The sequence below is a fragment of the Bos javanicus genome, chromosome 18, assembly GCF_032452875.1.
Source record: "Bos javanicus breed banteng chromosome 18, ARS-OSU_banteng_1.0, whole genome shotgun sequence".
NCBI classification, from domain to species: Eukaryota; Metazoa; Chordata; class Mammalia; order Artiodactyla; family Bovidae; genus Bos; species Bos javanicus.
The window spans coordinates 49,798,266-49,811,735 of NC_083885.1; the positions used below are offsets into that span (position 1 = coordinate 49,798,266).

Below are 13,470 nucleotides of genomic sequence, written 5' to 3' on the forward strand. Positions count from 1 at the left end.
CTCCCACCTGAGGACACAGAACGGGGAGAACCCCTGCTCCTCCTAGCTCGCACAAGGGCTGAGATGGGAAACTCCTAGGTAGGGGCGCAGGGGAATCTGTCCCTTTGCACCCCTCGTCTCAAACTGAGCCTGGCCCCTCCCACAGGGCAGCCACATTGAGGCCCCTACTTGCCTCTCGTCTGGGGAGTCAACATGGAAGGTCCTCTCGATGACTGTGGTCCACTGCAGACAGCGAATGACGAAGGTATTGGGCCGAGGTCTCTCGGTCTTCATCAGCTGGCATTCTGCAGAAGAGGGGTGAGAGCAGAGTGTGAGGGGCAGCCCGCATTCCCCAAGTCAACCCCCATGTGCTAGCCCCGTGACACTACTGACCAAGACAGCCTGTCCCTACAGGTCCAGTGTGTGTGTGTGTGTGTGTGTGTGTGAGGGGGACAGCCCACCCAACAGCGATGGCTCAGTGGTCAGGGCTGTGATGGGGGATGGAGGGGCATTCAAAGAGGCAGCCAACCCTGTCCAGGGGCTTGGAAGGCTTTCCCAGAGGAAGGGCATCCCTGTACTGAGCTCTGAAGGCAGAAGAGGGCATTGGGCACAGAAGCCTAGAGGTGAGAGAGGGCGCGGTATACTTAGGGAAGAGCAAATTCCATGTGAGAAGGAGAAAAGGGAGAGACAGGCTGGAGAGGTGAGCAGGGGCCAGCCTGCAGGGCTCGGGGGCATGGCAACGAACCCGGACTGTGTCCTGAGGCAGCAGGAAGAGCCAAGAACAGACTCAAACAGCCCCCTCTGGTTTTTGTGTAGAGGAGAGAGAAGGGAGGCTGGAAGCCCAGGGAGGGCATGGGGCCATCCAGAGCAGGGGAGGGGAGGGAAGGCAGAGAGACCACAGGGCCACAGTGGGGTGTGTAGAAGCATCTGGGTCGCTGCCCTGGCCTGAGGATGAGAGGCAACAAGGCCCTCCCGGAAGAGACGGGGGCGGGTGGGTGGGGGAAGTTCAGGGAGGGAGAGGGGACTCAAAGGATGGTGTGGCTCACGGAGGGGATCTCACCGCGGGACACTCAAGAATACTCAAAAGAGATGAGCAGAAAAGCAGCTCAGGCCAGGTGGGGAGTTCGGGAGGGCAGCCAGGGCCAGGGACAGCCGTGTTGGGGTCACCAGCAGCACATGGGAAAGCCACCAAGGCAGGGCTTTAAGCAGGATGGAGAGGGGAGTGGGGCTGGATTCCAGAAAGAGCAGGTGGGCTGCTCGAGAGGCGAGGCTGGGGTTGAGGCTAGGGCAGAGGGTTGGTGGGGCAAGGACCGTGTCTGGGCTACCTAGTGGCAGTAGAGATGAGTGACTTTGAAACATTCTTAGCGGGTGTGACAAGGACGTGGTGACTCATCGGGTCAGCGGGGAAGGAAGGTGGTGGCGGGGGGAGGGCAGGTTCTATGAGGCCCAGGCAGGGGTTCTGCATGGGCCAGGCTTTCACTGGTCAGCTTCCGGCTAGAAGGCTCCGCCTCAGGTGCCACAGAGGGGCCAGAAGGCTGCAAAGTGCCCTGGCTCCTTTCTTCCTCCAGTTCTCCACTGGCGATCAACACAGCCCCCAGGCCCAGGAAAGAGAGGTGGAGCAGGAGAGAGTAGAAAACAGACCCCAGACAGGCCTACAGCGTAGAACGAACATGCCCCATGTGCCCCCAAGACGCACCTGCGACAGAGAAGTTGTTTAAGGGGGGCAGGGTCTGGTCGGGGGCCTCAGGCCGCTCCTTATAGCCAATGAAGGAGCCGTCGCTCTTCAGCAGGAAGTACCGGGGCCGCCAGGTCTTGATATATTCACCTGAACAGGCAGGGCGGGAGGGAGAGAGGTCAGGGCAGCCAGCCCCAGGGGGCAGTGCCTGGCAAGGGGCCCCACACTGGGAGGAAGATGGACAAGAGGGTGAGGAGTGTGCTTCTCCCAGAGAAACCCTCCAGGCGGCCCCAGCTGACGCAGGCTGGGCGCTGGGCTGGGCCCAGTGATCCAGAGGTCACGCCTGGCAGGAAGGTGCTGCACCGCCCTGGGGCACCAGCTGCCTCACAGTGTGGCCAGCAGTGAGCCATCCTTGCCAGCGCGTGGCCCAGTCCCAGGGGAGGCCCAAATCCCATGGGCGGGTTTTCACTCTACAGCTGTGCGGGGGATCGAATGTCCAAACGCTGTGCCAGGCCGGTGTTACTGTTGCTGTGCCCTCCATGTGCTCCTCGACCCCTCCATTTGTTCTAACCACGAATATCCAAGGCCCCCGTGTACGTACGCATGTACGTACACACACACACGCTCCTCAGAGGGGTGGCGAAGGACTAAGATGAAATGGTGAAGCACATCCACACAGAAACTTATATATATATAAATGCCCATAGCAACATTATTCTTAATAGTAAAGAGCAGAAGCTCCAAAGTGCCTCCACTAACAAATGGATAGACGAAATGTGGCAGATCCGTGTGATGGAGTATTAGTATTACTTGGTCATTAAAAGAAATGAAGTATTGGGAATTCCCTGCCGGTCCAGTGGTTAGGGCTCTGCACTTCCATGCAGAGGGTGAGGGTTTGACCCCTTGTCGAGGAACTAAAATCCAATATGCAATGCAATGCGGCCAAAAAAAGTATTGATACACGAAGTATTAATACACGCTACAAGGTGGGTGAACCATAACAACGCCAACTGCAAAAAGCTTGTCACAAAGGACCACAAATTATATGACTTCATCTATATAAAATGTCCAGAGCAGGGAAACTTCTAAAGATGAAAACTTGATTAGTGGGCCTAGGGCTGAGGAGGGGGCGAGTCTGGGTGGGGACTGGAGGGTCCTTTTTTAGGGTAGTGAGAATGTTCCGAAGTTGACTGTGGTGATGGAGGCACAGCTCTAAATACACTCAAGGCCCCAAGTGGCCGAACTGCAATGGTATGTGAACTGTGTCTCAAGCTGCTTTAAAAAAAAAAAGAGAGAGATGGCAAATACAAAGCAAAGACAAAGCGCCCAGCCTAGCCAGGGACCAGCGCACCAATAAATCGATGAACGCTCTTTATCATCAGCCCACCGGCCAAGCCAAAAGCGTGTACATCGTAACTGCGGCAGCACGGTGGGCTCCCGTAGTCACCACGAGAAGCCAGGCTGGGCTTCTCTAAGTCCTTGTTTCCTCTCGTGGGAAGGACATCCAGCAAGCAACGACAATAATTGGATAATACTACAGGGGACTATGTGCCTGCCAGGCACCATCCTAAGTTTCTTAGAGGCTTTAACTTGTTGAATTCTTTCAAATGTCAATACTAAATGATTCGATGTACGTAAAGTTCAAAAACTAGCAAAACCACAAATCTGACAGCACCATAAAAGGATCATATACCATGACCAAGTGGGTTTTATCCCAGGACTGCAGGGGTAGTTCAAAAATATGGAAAGCGATCAGTGTCGTATACCTCAACAGAATGAAGTGGGGGAAAAAAACACAAGGTCATCTAGATTGACACAGAAAAAGCATTTGACAAAATCCAGCACTCTTTCATGATAAAAATACTCAGTAAGCTAGGAAGAGAAGGGGGACTCCTTCACAAGAGGGCATCTATGAAAAACCCACAAGTCAACATCACACTCAAGGATGAAAGAATGAAAGCTTTCCCTTAGCTAAGATCAGGAACAAGACAAAGATTTCCACTTTCACCACTGCTCTGAAACACTGTAATGTAAGTTCTAGCCAGAGAAAAAGACAAAAAGTATCCAATTTGAAAAGGAGTAAGTAAAACTACCTTTATTTGCAGATAACAGGATCCTATATACAGAAAACCACAAAAATCCACAAAACAATTACTAGAGCTAACAAATTCAGCAAGATCAACACACAAAAACAAATTGTGTTTCTACATACTAGCAATGAATAATCCAAAAAAGAAATTAAAGAAAACAAATCCATTTACAACAGCACAACTAGGCAAAGATTTATATGCTAAAAACTACGAAACGGGCTTCCCTGCTGGCTCACTGGTAAGGAATCTGCCTGCCAATGCAGGAGACCCAAGTTCGATCCCTGGTCCAGCAAGACCCAAATGCCTCAGAGCAACTAAGCCGGCGCTCCACAACTATTGAGCCTGCGCTCCAGAGCCCGGGAGCCAAAACTACTGAGCCCATTTCCACAACCACTGAAGCCCGTGTGCCCTAGAGCCTGTGCTCTGCAACAAGAGAAACCACCGCAATAAAAAGCCTGTGTACCACAGCGAGAGTAGCCCCTGCTCACTGCAACTAGAAGAAAGCCCGTGCAGCAACGTAGACCCAGCACAGCCAGAAATAAATAAATAAAAATTATTAAAAAAAAAAACTGCTGAAAGAAACTAAAGACTTAAATAAATGCAAGGATCCTGTGTCGTGGATTGAGACTTGGCATTAAGACTGCAATACTACCCAAAGCCATTTACATACAGATTTAACACATTCCCTATCAAAATTCCAATAGCCCTTTTTTGCTGCTGAGGAATAATCAACCCTCAAATTTACACGGAATTCAAATTCATGTGGCAAGCAGTTCCAAACAGCCAAAGCAATGTTGAAAAAGAACAAAGGGAAAGGACTCGTACTTCCTGATTTCAAAACTTACTACAAAGCTACAATAATCAAATCAGTGTGGCACAGGATAGCCATACAGACCAAAGGAGCAGAACTGAGAGTCAAAAAATAAATCTACACAACTTCAGGCAACGAATTTTCAACAACAGTACCGAGACCATTCCACTGGGGAAGACCAGTCTCTGCAACAAACAGTGCTGGAAAAACTGGACACCCACATGCAAAAGAACAGACATGGAACTCTACACCAGGTTTAAAAAATTGACTCAGAGTGCATCTACCTAAAAATAAGAGCTAAAACTATAAAACTGTTAGAAGGATACACAGGTCAACCTCTGTGACCTTGAACTTGGCAACAGATTCTTAGATATGATGACAAAGGAAAAAAAAAATAAAGTGGATTCATTGAAATAAAAAATTTTGTGCAAAAGATGTTATCACGAAAATAAAAAGACAACCAACCAATAGAATGGATGAAAACATTTGCATATCATATGTCTCATAAGAGTCTAGTATCCAGAATACATAATGAACTTTACAACTCAGCAACAACCAAAAAAAAAAAAAACACCCAATTTAAAAAAGTGGGTGAAGGACTTCCCAGGTGGCTCAGTGGTTAAGAATTCGCCTGCCAGTGTAGAAGATACAGGAGATACGGGTTCAATTCTGGGGTGGGAAGATTCCTTGGAGGAGGAAATGGCAACCCACTCCAGTATTCTTCCCTGGACAATCCCAGGGACAGAGAAGGCTGGTGGGCTACAGTCCAAGGGGTCGCAGGGAGTCAGACACAACTGAGCACACATGCACGAAGTGTCTAAACGCTATACACGAAGGACTATAAAGGTATTTCTCCAAAAATAAACAATGACCAACAAACATATAAAAAGATGCTTAACACCATCAATCATTAGGGAAATGTAAATCAAAACCACGATGAAACACCACTTAACACCCACCAGGATGGCTTTTATTAAAAACAAACAACAAAAACTCAAAGAAAAATAACAAGTGTGGGTGAGGATCTGGAGAAACTGAAACCGTACGCACTGCTGGTGGGCATGTGAAACGGTACAGCCCCGTGCGACTTGGGCGCTCCCGCAAAAAGCCAGACGCAGGCACACTGCGGGTCACAGCACAGAATGTGCGACCCAGACATTTTATAGTTTTTTCTATATTATCTAACTACATAGAATACATTTGATTATAAGCAATATAATTTAACAGATACCTATTGGGGCTTCCCTGGCAGTTAAGGGGTAAAGAACCCACCTGCCACTGAAGAAGATGTGGGTTCAGTCCCTGAGCTGGGAAGATCCCCTGAAGAAGGAAATGGCAACACTCCAGTATTCTTGCCTGGTGATTCCCATGGACAGTGGAGACTGGTGGGCTACAGTCCATGGGGTCGCAAAGAATCGCACATGAATGAGTGACTCAACAACAATAGATATGTATGTCCCAGCAATTCCACTCCTGGGTGGATGCCCCCCAAAACTGAAAACAAGTACTCAAACACTTGTATACAAATATTCATGGCAGCACTATTCACAACAGCCAAAAGGCAGGAATAACTCAGATGTCCATCAACAGACATACAGATAAAGAAAACGTGATATATTGATACAATGGAACATTGTTTGTCTATAAAAAGGAATGAAGTACTGTCTGATACATGCTACAGCGTAGATGAACCTTAAAAACGTTATGCTCAGTCAAAGAAACCAGACTTCAGTAGCCGCATATTGTATGCTTCATGTATATGAAATGTCCAAAGTAAGTACATCCATAAAGACAAGAAACGAGCTGGCGGCTGCCGGGGGCTGGGAGGAGGGAGACTGAGAGCTGACTACGCAAGGCGTGGAGGGCAGCCTTTCAGGCAGATGAAGATGTTCCGGAGCTAGACAGAGCTAGTGGTCACGCAGCACTGTGAAAGTACTAAGGGCCACTCACCGAACTGTGCACTTTAAAACACTTAATTCTGTGTTGTGTAAATTTTACCTCAATTTGAGAAACAAAAACAAAACTAGACCAATTCACCGATGCTACTGGAGGTTAGGAGAGTGGTTACTGCTTGCAAGAGGCAGACAGCCTTCTGGGGATTGACTTACTCTATTTCCTGACCTGGACACAGGTTTTGGAGTGAGTTTATGATCCAGGCACTTACCTGTGAGGTTTTATATGTCGGTAACAAGCTACAAAAAAACTAGAAGGGAAAACACACTCACAACAATCCCATTTTACAGACAGGGAAACTGAGGCACAAAGAGGTTCCACTTGCCTGAGGCTCATGGTTGATAACTGGGAGAGCTGGGACTGGAACCTGGGTTCGCTCTGCCCATAGACATCGACACTGCCTGTAAACTGTCAGACGTGGCCCGGCCCGGAGGGGCCTGGCAAAGAGTGTGCTGAGGCTGTGTCAGAAAGGGGACCCACACATGGCATGAAGGACCCGATCCTTGAGTGGACCTTGCTGAGCCAGAGGCAGCATGTGAGCCAGGCGCTGGCTCAGGACTTGGAGCCTGAACCCTGGCGCTGCCACCTCCCTGCTGAAGCCCCAGGCAACTCAGTCTTCCTGCTGAGCTGCAGCCTCCAGTCTGCAAGGTGGTGCCCACCTCACGGGGCAGTAACAGAAACTCAACAAAACTGGGCCTCCTGTGAACACAGCCCCAGGCCCAGCACCGAGCAGGCACACAGTAAGCTGGGCTGCTGTTATTTCAACCACCAGGAGTAGGGCAGGGTGGCGCATGTGTCTCAAGGGCGGTAGGGCCCACCTCACCCTGCCCACCACTGCTGGCTGCTGCTTGGAACGAAAGACACTGGGAGACACAGGAGAGACTGCATGAGTGTGTGTGGGTATGGTACAAAGCCAAGACAAAAGGTCATCTCAGCAGCTTGTCTGGGCCCCCGTAGACGAACGGAGACTCTGAAGGCCTGGGAGGGGCTGAGATTCACTCAATGCCACCAGCAGCCTCAGGAGCCACTGCCCAGCCATAGTTCTCCAGCCACCTCCAGAGAAGGTCCCACCCCAGCCTAGAGAGCAACGGCCTCAGAAAACTCAGGAGCCTGAGGTCTGGCACATGCTATTACACTCATACCTTCCACACACACGATCCCAAGCATCCATCCAACAGTTATTAAGTGCCTACTGCAGGCCAAGCACTTTTCTAGGGCACTGGCACTATCCCAGTGAACAAGCCAGATAAACCCCTGCTCTCATGAAGCTGACACTCCCAGAGCCCTGGGCTGTTGACCCATTTTACAGAGGGGGACACCAAGGTTCAGAGAGATGATAGTCACACTGAGAGGAAGTGGCAGGGCCAGGGTTACAACTTTGACACCCGCCAAGGTGCAGAGGGCTCCATCAACAGCCCCAAACTCAGGGCCCAATCTAGGCAGCTAGGCCAAGGGGCCCTGAATACCACCCTGCCTGGGAAGGCTCCTCTCCTGCTCATGCCGGGGGGCGGGGGACCCTCGGCACCGCTCCGGGTGGGTGGGCTGGGTGCAGTGCAGGGTGCGCGGGCACTTCTCCCAGTTTCGGTAGGGCTAGCCCACCAGCTTCCCGGCCCGCCTCAAGCATGCCCAGCCCACTCCCCTTCACGAATTCGGTCCCCTTCACCCATGTCCCCCATTAACTGTGGGGCTCACTCCCTTGCCTCCTTCAGATCTTTATTCAAACACCCCCTTCTTAGTGAGACCCTCCCTGGCCAGCCCGTCTCTGATAGCTCCCTCACCCCTCTCCTCACACTGTTGGGTTTCTCTCCGAGGCACTAGCCCCACTGGACACGCTCCTGTACTCAGGTGCCCTTGTCTCTCCTACTTAATGTATGACATCAACACAGGATGGGAACCGCGGGCCCATTTGGTTCACTGCTGTATCCCCAGTGCCTAGAATGTGCCTAAAACACGGCAGCTACTTGATGCACGTCTGCCGAGTGAATGAGAGCGTGCAAAGTGGCAGCCCCCCCAAGCCGGGCACCCCACTCTGCAGGGGAAGGTCCGCGGAAGCTAGGACAGCCGGGTTCCTTCACTCCTGGGTGCCTGGGCAAGCTGGCTCTCGGCACGTGCTTCTTCCCAGCTGCCTCGAACAGCAGTGAGCCCATTCAGTGCGGAAGTGCTGGGGCAGAGGCCTGGGGCCCCAGGGTCGAGTCTCTCAGTGTCTCCCCTGTAAGTGACTTCATCTCTTAGCCGCCCACCAGCACAACCAGACCTGGTCCCGAGCTCGCTCACAATATCCTGGGATTCCGAATGCCAGGCGAGTTCCAGCCCCTCCACGGCATCAGGTGCCATTGGTCCGGTGCTGCGTCACGGCTCTGCCCACCTCCTCCGGCTCGCGCTCACTCGCTCGCTCTGCTCTGGCCACCCTGGCCCACTCTCTATTTCCAGGCACACGCCCCCAACTTTGTCCTCACTGCCCCATTCCCTGGGACCCCCCTGCCTGGCTATCTGCGTAGCTTGCTCCCTCACCTGCTCCTGGCCTCCACATACTGGTCCCTCCTCAGAGCCACTTCCATGAACCCCTTCTTTCTCCAGCGTTCCCCTCAGAGTTCCTACTCTTCACAATGGCACTTATCATCACCTGACATCTATCAGTTTACTGTTTGTCCCCCGCCCCTCAATGGATCGCAGACTCCATGAGGACACCACAGTGCCCCCAGAGCCTGGGATGGCCAGCCTGGCACACCATGCACCTTCTGAGTATTTGCTGCATGAATAAATGCGGGATAGTGCCTCACTGTGTAACTTTAGCTAAGTGACTTACCCACTCTAGGCCTCAGTTTCTTCATCTATAAAATGGGACCATGAACAGGAACACTTATGCAGAGGCAGAGTTTGAGGCCTGGCATGGGGGTTCATGCAGGGGGTCAGCAAGGCCTGGAGACTCAGGCCCAGACGCAGCCACAGCTCCTCCGTCCAGACTACTTTCAAAGAGTCCAAGACATGGGCTGAAAAGAAGCCACTGGCAGGGGTGGGCAGGCAGGGCTCGGAATGCTGGCTCCTCAGGTGGTAAAGACCCTGTACCTCTGCCTCTCAGGGCACAGCTGCCAGGAGAGCTGGGGCAAAAGGGGGAGACGTGCAATCCTGTGAGTAAACGTAGCCCCTTACCGCGCTTATGGAGCCAGCCTTCTTTGATGACAGACACCTCGTTCATGGTGGCAGCGTGACACGCTGTCACCTCGCTCGGGACAGCTCAGGGCAGAAGGACATGCAGGAGGTGCGCTGGACAGAGCACAGTCTGCAAGACAATAAAGGAGCCCGTCAGTCAGAGCGGCAGGGGGATTTGGCCATGACCCCTTCCCTTGGGGCACCCCGCCTGAAGCCCCTCTGGCAGCTCTGCAAGGGTGGAGCCAGGGAGGGTGGGGAGAGACCAGCCCTCAGGGCCCAAGCTGGTGGAGGGGGACAGTGAGAGGCAGTTGGTCCCTAGGGACCCAGTCTTGGGGAGGAAAGGACACGACCTTGTCCTCAGAGCCCTCCTCTGGAAGGAGCAGAGGGCCCTGGCTATGCCCTCGCCCCGTACTCGGGACCCCTTGCCCAGCAGGGCAGCCCCACCACCGCCACTCCTGACTGGGTGGGAGGCTCCGCCCCCTGCGTCACTCCAGGCCCGGTGCTGAGGTCACCTGGGATGAATCAGACAGCCCCGGGCACCTGAGGGCGTGCTCAAAGCCACCAGGATCTGCCTGCCACCCCCAAACACACACACACACATATACACACACGCACACACGCTCACACTCTCTCCTTTCCAAACCAGGTGCCACCAACCTGCCACCTTTAGCAAATTGAGTACCACCCCCTACCCAGCACCAGGCCACCTCATGTCACTCCCTCAGCCTCCTGGTCCCCACCAGCTGACAAAAGAAAGGAAGGTCTCGGTGCTCCAGATCTTGAATAAGAAAGGAACCAACTGCGTACGCACTTATCTGGGGCCCGGGAGCCAGTCCTGGGGGCTTGAAACAAGGCCCTGGTCCTTCCCCGAGACCTCTGCTTCTGTCCTCACGGACCGGCAGCCGACAGACTGACGGACGCCGAGGCCGCTGCTTCGTCTCAGGTTCCCAGGGCGGAGGGGAGAAGAGGGGGAGGCAGCCACCAGCTGGGCCCCTACCTGGAGCCACAGGCCTGGCCGCAGGCCATGGAGCCCAAGGCGCCTTTCGCCTTTCCTGGCGTGGGGTTATTTGCGGACAGCAGGTCAGGAGCTACGGTGGCCCCCAGAGAAGCGGCAGCTGGCCCTGGGGACACCGTGGGCATCAGCTTTCTCTCGTGCCCCAGGGGAGCTGGTGGGCCGGACACACTACTGCCTGGCATGTGACGGTGGCAGGCTGCCCAGGCCCTGGGCAGAGGGAAGGGAGGTGAACGGGAGGAAGCCGGAGGAAGACAAGACGGACAGTGACAGGGAAGTAAACAGCGGGTGAGAAGCCATGTCCTGGACTCGGGGCTGCAAAGACAGGGCCCAGAAGGGGCTCCCTCCCCTGGCAAGTACGGCGGCACCCCAGGGGCTCATGCCCACAGACTGAACACACCCAGGGCCACCAGACCCTCACTCTGATATGTCCCACAGTCTGTGCTTCGATCCTAATGCAACCACGGTCTCCACCCCGGCCTCCTGACCAGGTGGCTCAAGTCCAGCGCCGTCCCCTCCCACGAGGACCCACCCCATCTCCTTCTGGGCCTCCCATCCTCCAATCTGTTTCCCATTCAGCAGCCCAAAGACCCTCAAATCTGACCTGTGCTTTCCCACGGGCCTTGGGAAAGACCCAGGCCCCCCAGATTGGGATTCCGGGGCCTTCAGGCCCTGGCCTCTGCTGCCCACCACCCCGGCTCAGCCCCGCAGTCCCCACCACCCATCCACCAGCTTCCAGATCACGTCTCCCACCCCACTTCCCCTCCCACCCAGGCTTTCTTCCTGGGTTCCCAGCCTCTGCTACCCATCCTTATACTCCACCTGAATCTGATCGTGTCCCTCTCTACTCACAGCCCTTCCATGGCTCCCCAGAGTGCACAGAACACACAAAAAAGAACGAAGTCTTTTCCACCAGAGAAGGCCCTGTGTAAGTCGAGAGGCACCTAGAAAGCCCTCAAGAAATGCTAATAACCACAACAAGGATGATCACACACCAGCCACCACCCACCTCCCCAGGTCCTTCTCCCCCACTCCCACCCTCTACCAGACTTCTGTCGCTCAGGCCTCCATTCCCACATCTTTTATGTACTGGGGTTCTCCCTCTTCTCTAAGGTCTCAGCTGAACCAACGCCTCCCCCAGGAAGCCTTCCTGACCTGAGAGGCTGCACTGGGTGCTGTGTGCCCCGTGATCAACTCTCCCCACAGCCACAGGCGCTAATTCAGCACACCAGCCCAGCACCTGGCTGTCCACTGAAGGCACAATGAATAAACCCAAGTCTCGGGAGGGGACATGTGTATACCTATGGCGGATTCATGCTGATTACGGCAGAAATCAACACAACATTGTAAAGCAATCATCCTCCAACTCAAAATAAATAAGTAAATAAGAGATACCACAGAGTTTGCTCTTTTCCTCTGCCATGTGAGGACACAGCAACATGGCAGCCATCAGTGACCAGGAAGTCAGCACCCACCAGGAACCAGCCCTGTGGATGCCCTGAGAGTGGGCTTCTCAGCCCTGAGACCTGGGAGAAAGTAAAGGTCTGCTCTTTAAACAAAAAAAGAGAAACAATCTCCCCAAAAGATCCCCAGCCCAAGACCAAACACAGCCACAGAAACAACTCCAGAGTCTATTCACGCCACCAATCTTTCTCTGAGTATGTTCTAAGCTTCAGACTCTATCCTGGGTCCCATAGACGTGCATCACTAAGCCACAGCTCCTGCCTTCAGGAAGGTCACATTCCAGTGCAGAAGGCAGACGACAGACAGGACACAAGGTCTGACGGTGGCAAAGAAACACAAACAGGAGAAAGGAGGACAGGGACGGGTGCTGCGTTAGCCACACAGTATGGGGGACACATGAGCCAACACCTGAATTAACCGGGGCGGGGCGGGGGTGACACATTAAGGAACAGATTTTAGGCAGGGGATCAGCAAGTGCAAAGCCCTGAGGAAGCTTGGGAAGGAGCTCCGGGAGTGTGGAGAAGCGCCCAGAGGCTGGCCCAGGGTGAGGGGCTGAGACAAGGAGAACGCTCAGGGCCTGGAGGCACGTGTGCCGAGGAGTTCGGAATTCCTCTCCAACACAGGGGCCAATACCACACTTTCGCCAGGTGTGAGCTCTGTTCAGAATAGGGCTAGGTTCCCAAACTAGGCTGCGATGGAGAACCCAGGGGCCAGAGGAAGAGCGGATGTACAAGCAAAGACAGGGAACCCCTATGTCCACTCGCAGCCCTCCCCTCCTCGGCCCAGCAACCTCCCCTCTCAGAGCCGCTGTGAACAGCACCCCTGTGCAGAGGCTCGGCCCACTGCCTGGCCCCCAGTGAACATGCAAACACGTGGCTGCCTCGATCAGAGAGACAGACGTGAAGGCGGCCAGGTGTGTCCGAGGTTGCAGAATCCAAGAACTGGTGCCAGCTGGGTGGCCTTGAGCCTAAGGGCGCGCCTCCCGTCTCCCCTGATCACTCTCGCCCCCCACGCTCCCAGAGGGCCATGCCCGTGCCCAGGGACAGCAGACGCTGACACAGGGGAGGCTTTTACCTTGGGTCTCCCAGCTGGCTGCTGCTCGGCACACCAGAGCCACTTGTTACGTTCTCACTTCAGCAACTAAGCAGCCAGCAGCAGCCAGGGCAAGGGGAGGACCTGGAGAGCCCCTGCATCCTGCCTGGATCCTGCCTGTCCTCCCACGGAGGGTGGCGCCTCCGCCGAGGTATCTGACGCAGTCCCGTGGTGATGAAACACCAGCACTGCAGCCAAGAAGATGGCCTGCCCCCTGGGGAGCTGCGGGTGGAGGACACCCAGC

At 54.1% G+C, this 13,470-nt stretch overlaps 1 protein-coding gene across 2 annotated transcripts in view; it reads right to left on the bottom strand.

Moving 5' to 3' along the window:
* The window catches only part of AKT2 (AKT serine/threonine kinase 2), a 47,345-nt gene that overhangs the window by 17,629 nt on the left and 16,246 nt on the right, over positions 1-13,470 (bottom strand). Inside the window, exons 1-4 of one of the 2 annotated variants that reach the window (XM_061388302.1) lie at positions 10,470-10,596; positions 9,659-9,788; positions 1,676-1,804; positions 173-284 (exon numbers count right to left, since the gene is read on the bottom strand). In XM_061388302.1, coding sequence (XP_061244286.1) covers positions 173-284; positions 1,676-1,804; positions 9,659-9,704 — 287 coding nt within the window. In that variant the 5' untranslated portion in view covers positions 9,705-9,788; positions 10,470-10,596. Of the gene's footprint in view, positions 1-172; positions 285-1,675; positions 1,805-9,658; positions 9,789-10,469; positions 10,597-13,470 lie in introns of those variants that run through there. The other variant, XM_061388301.1, reaches the window with a different exon arrangement.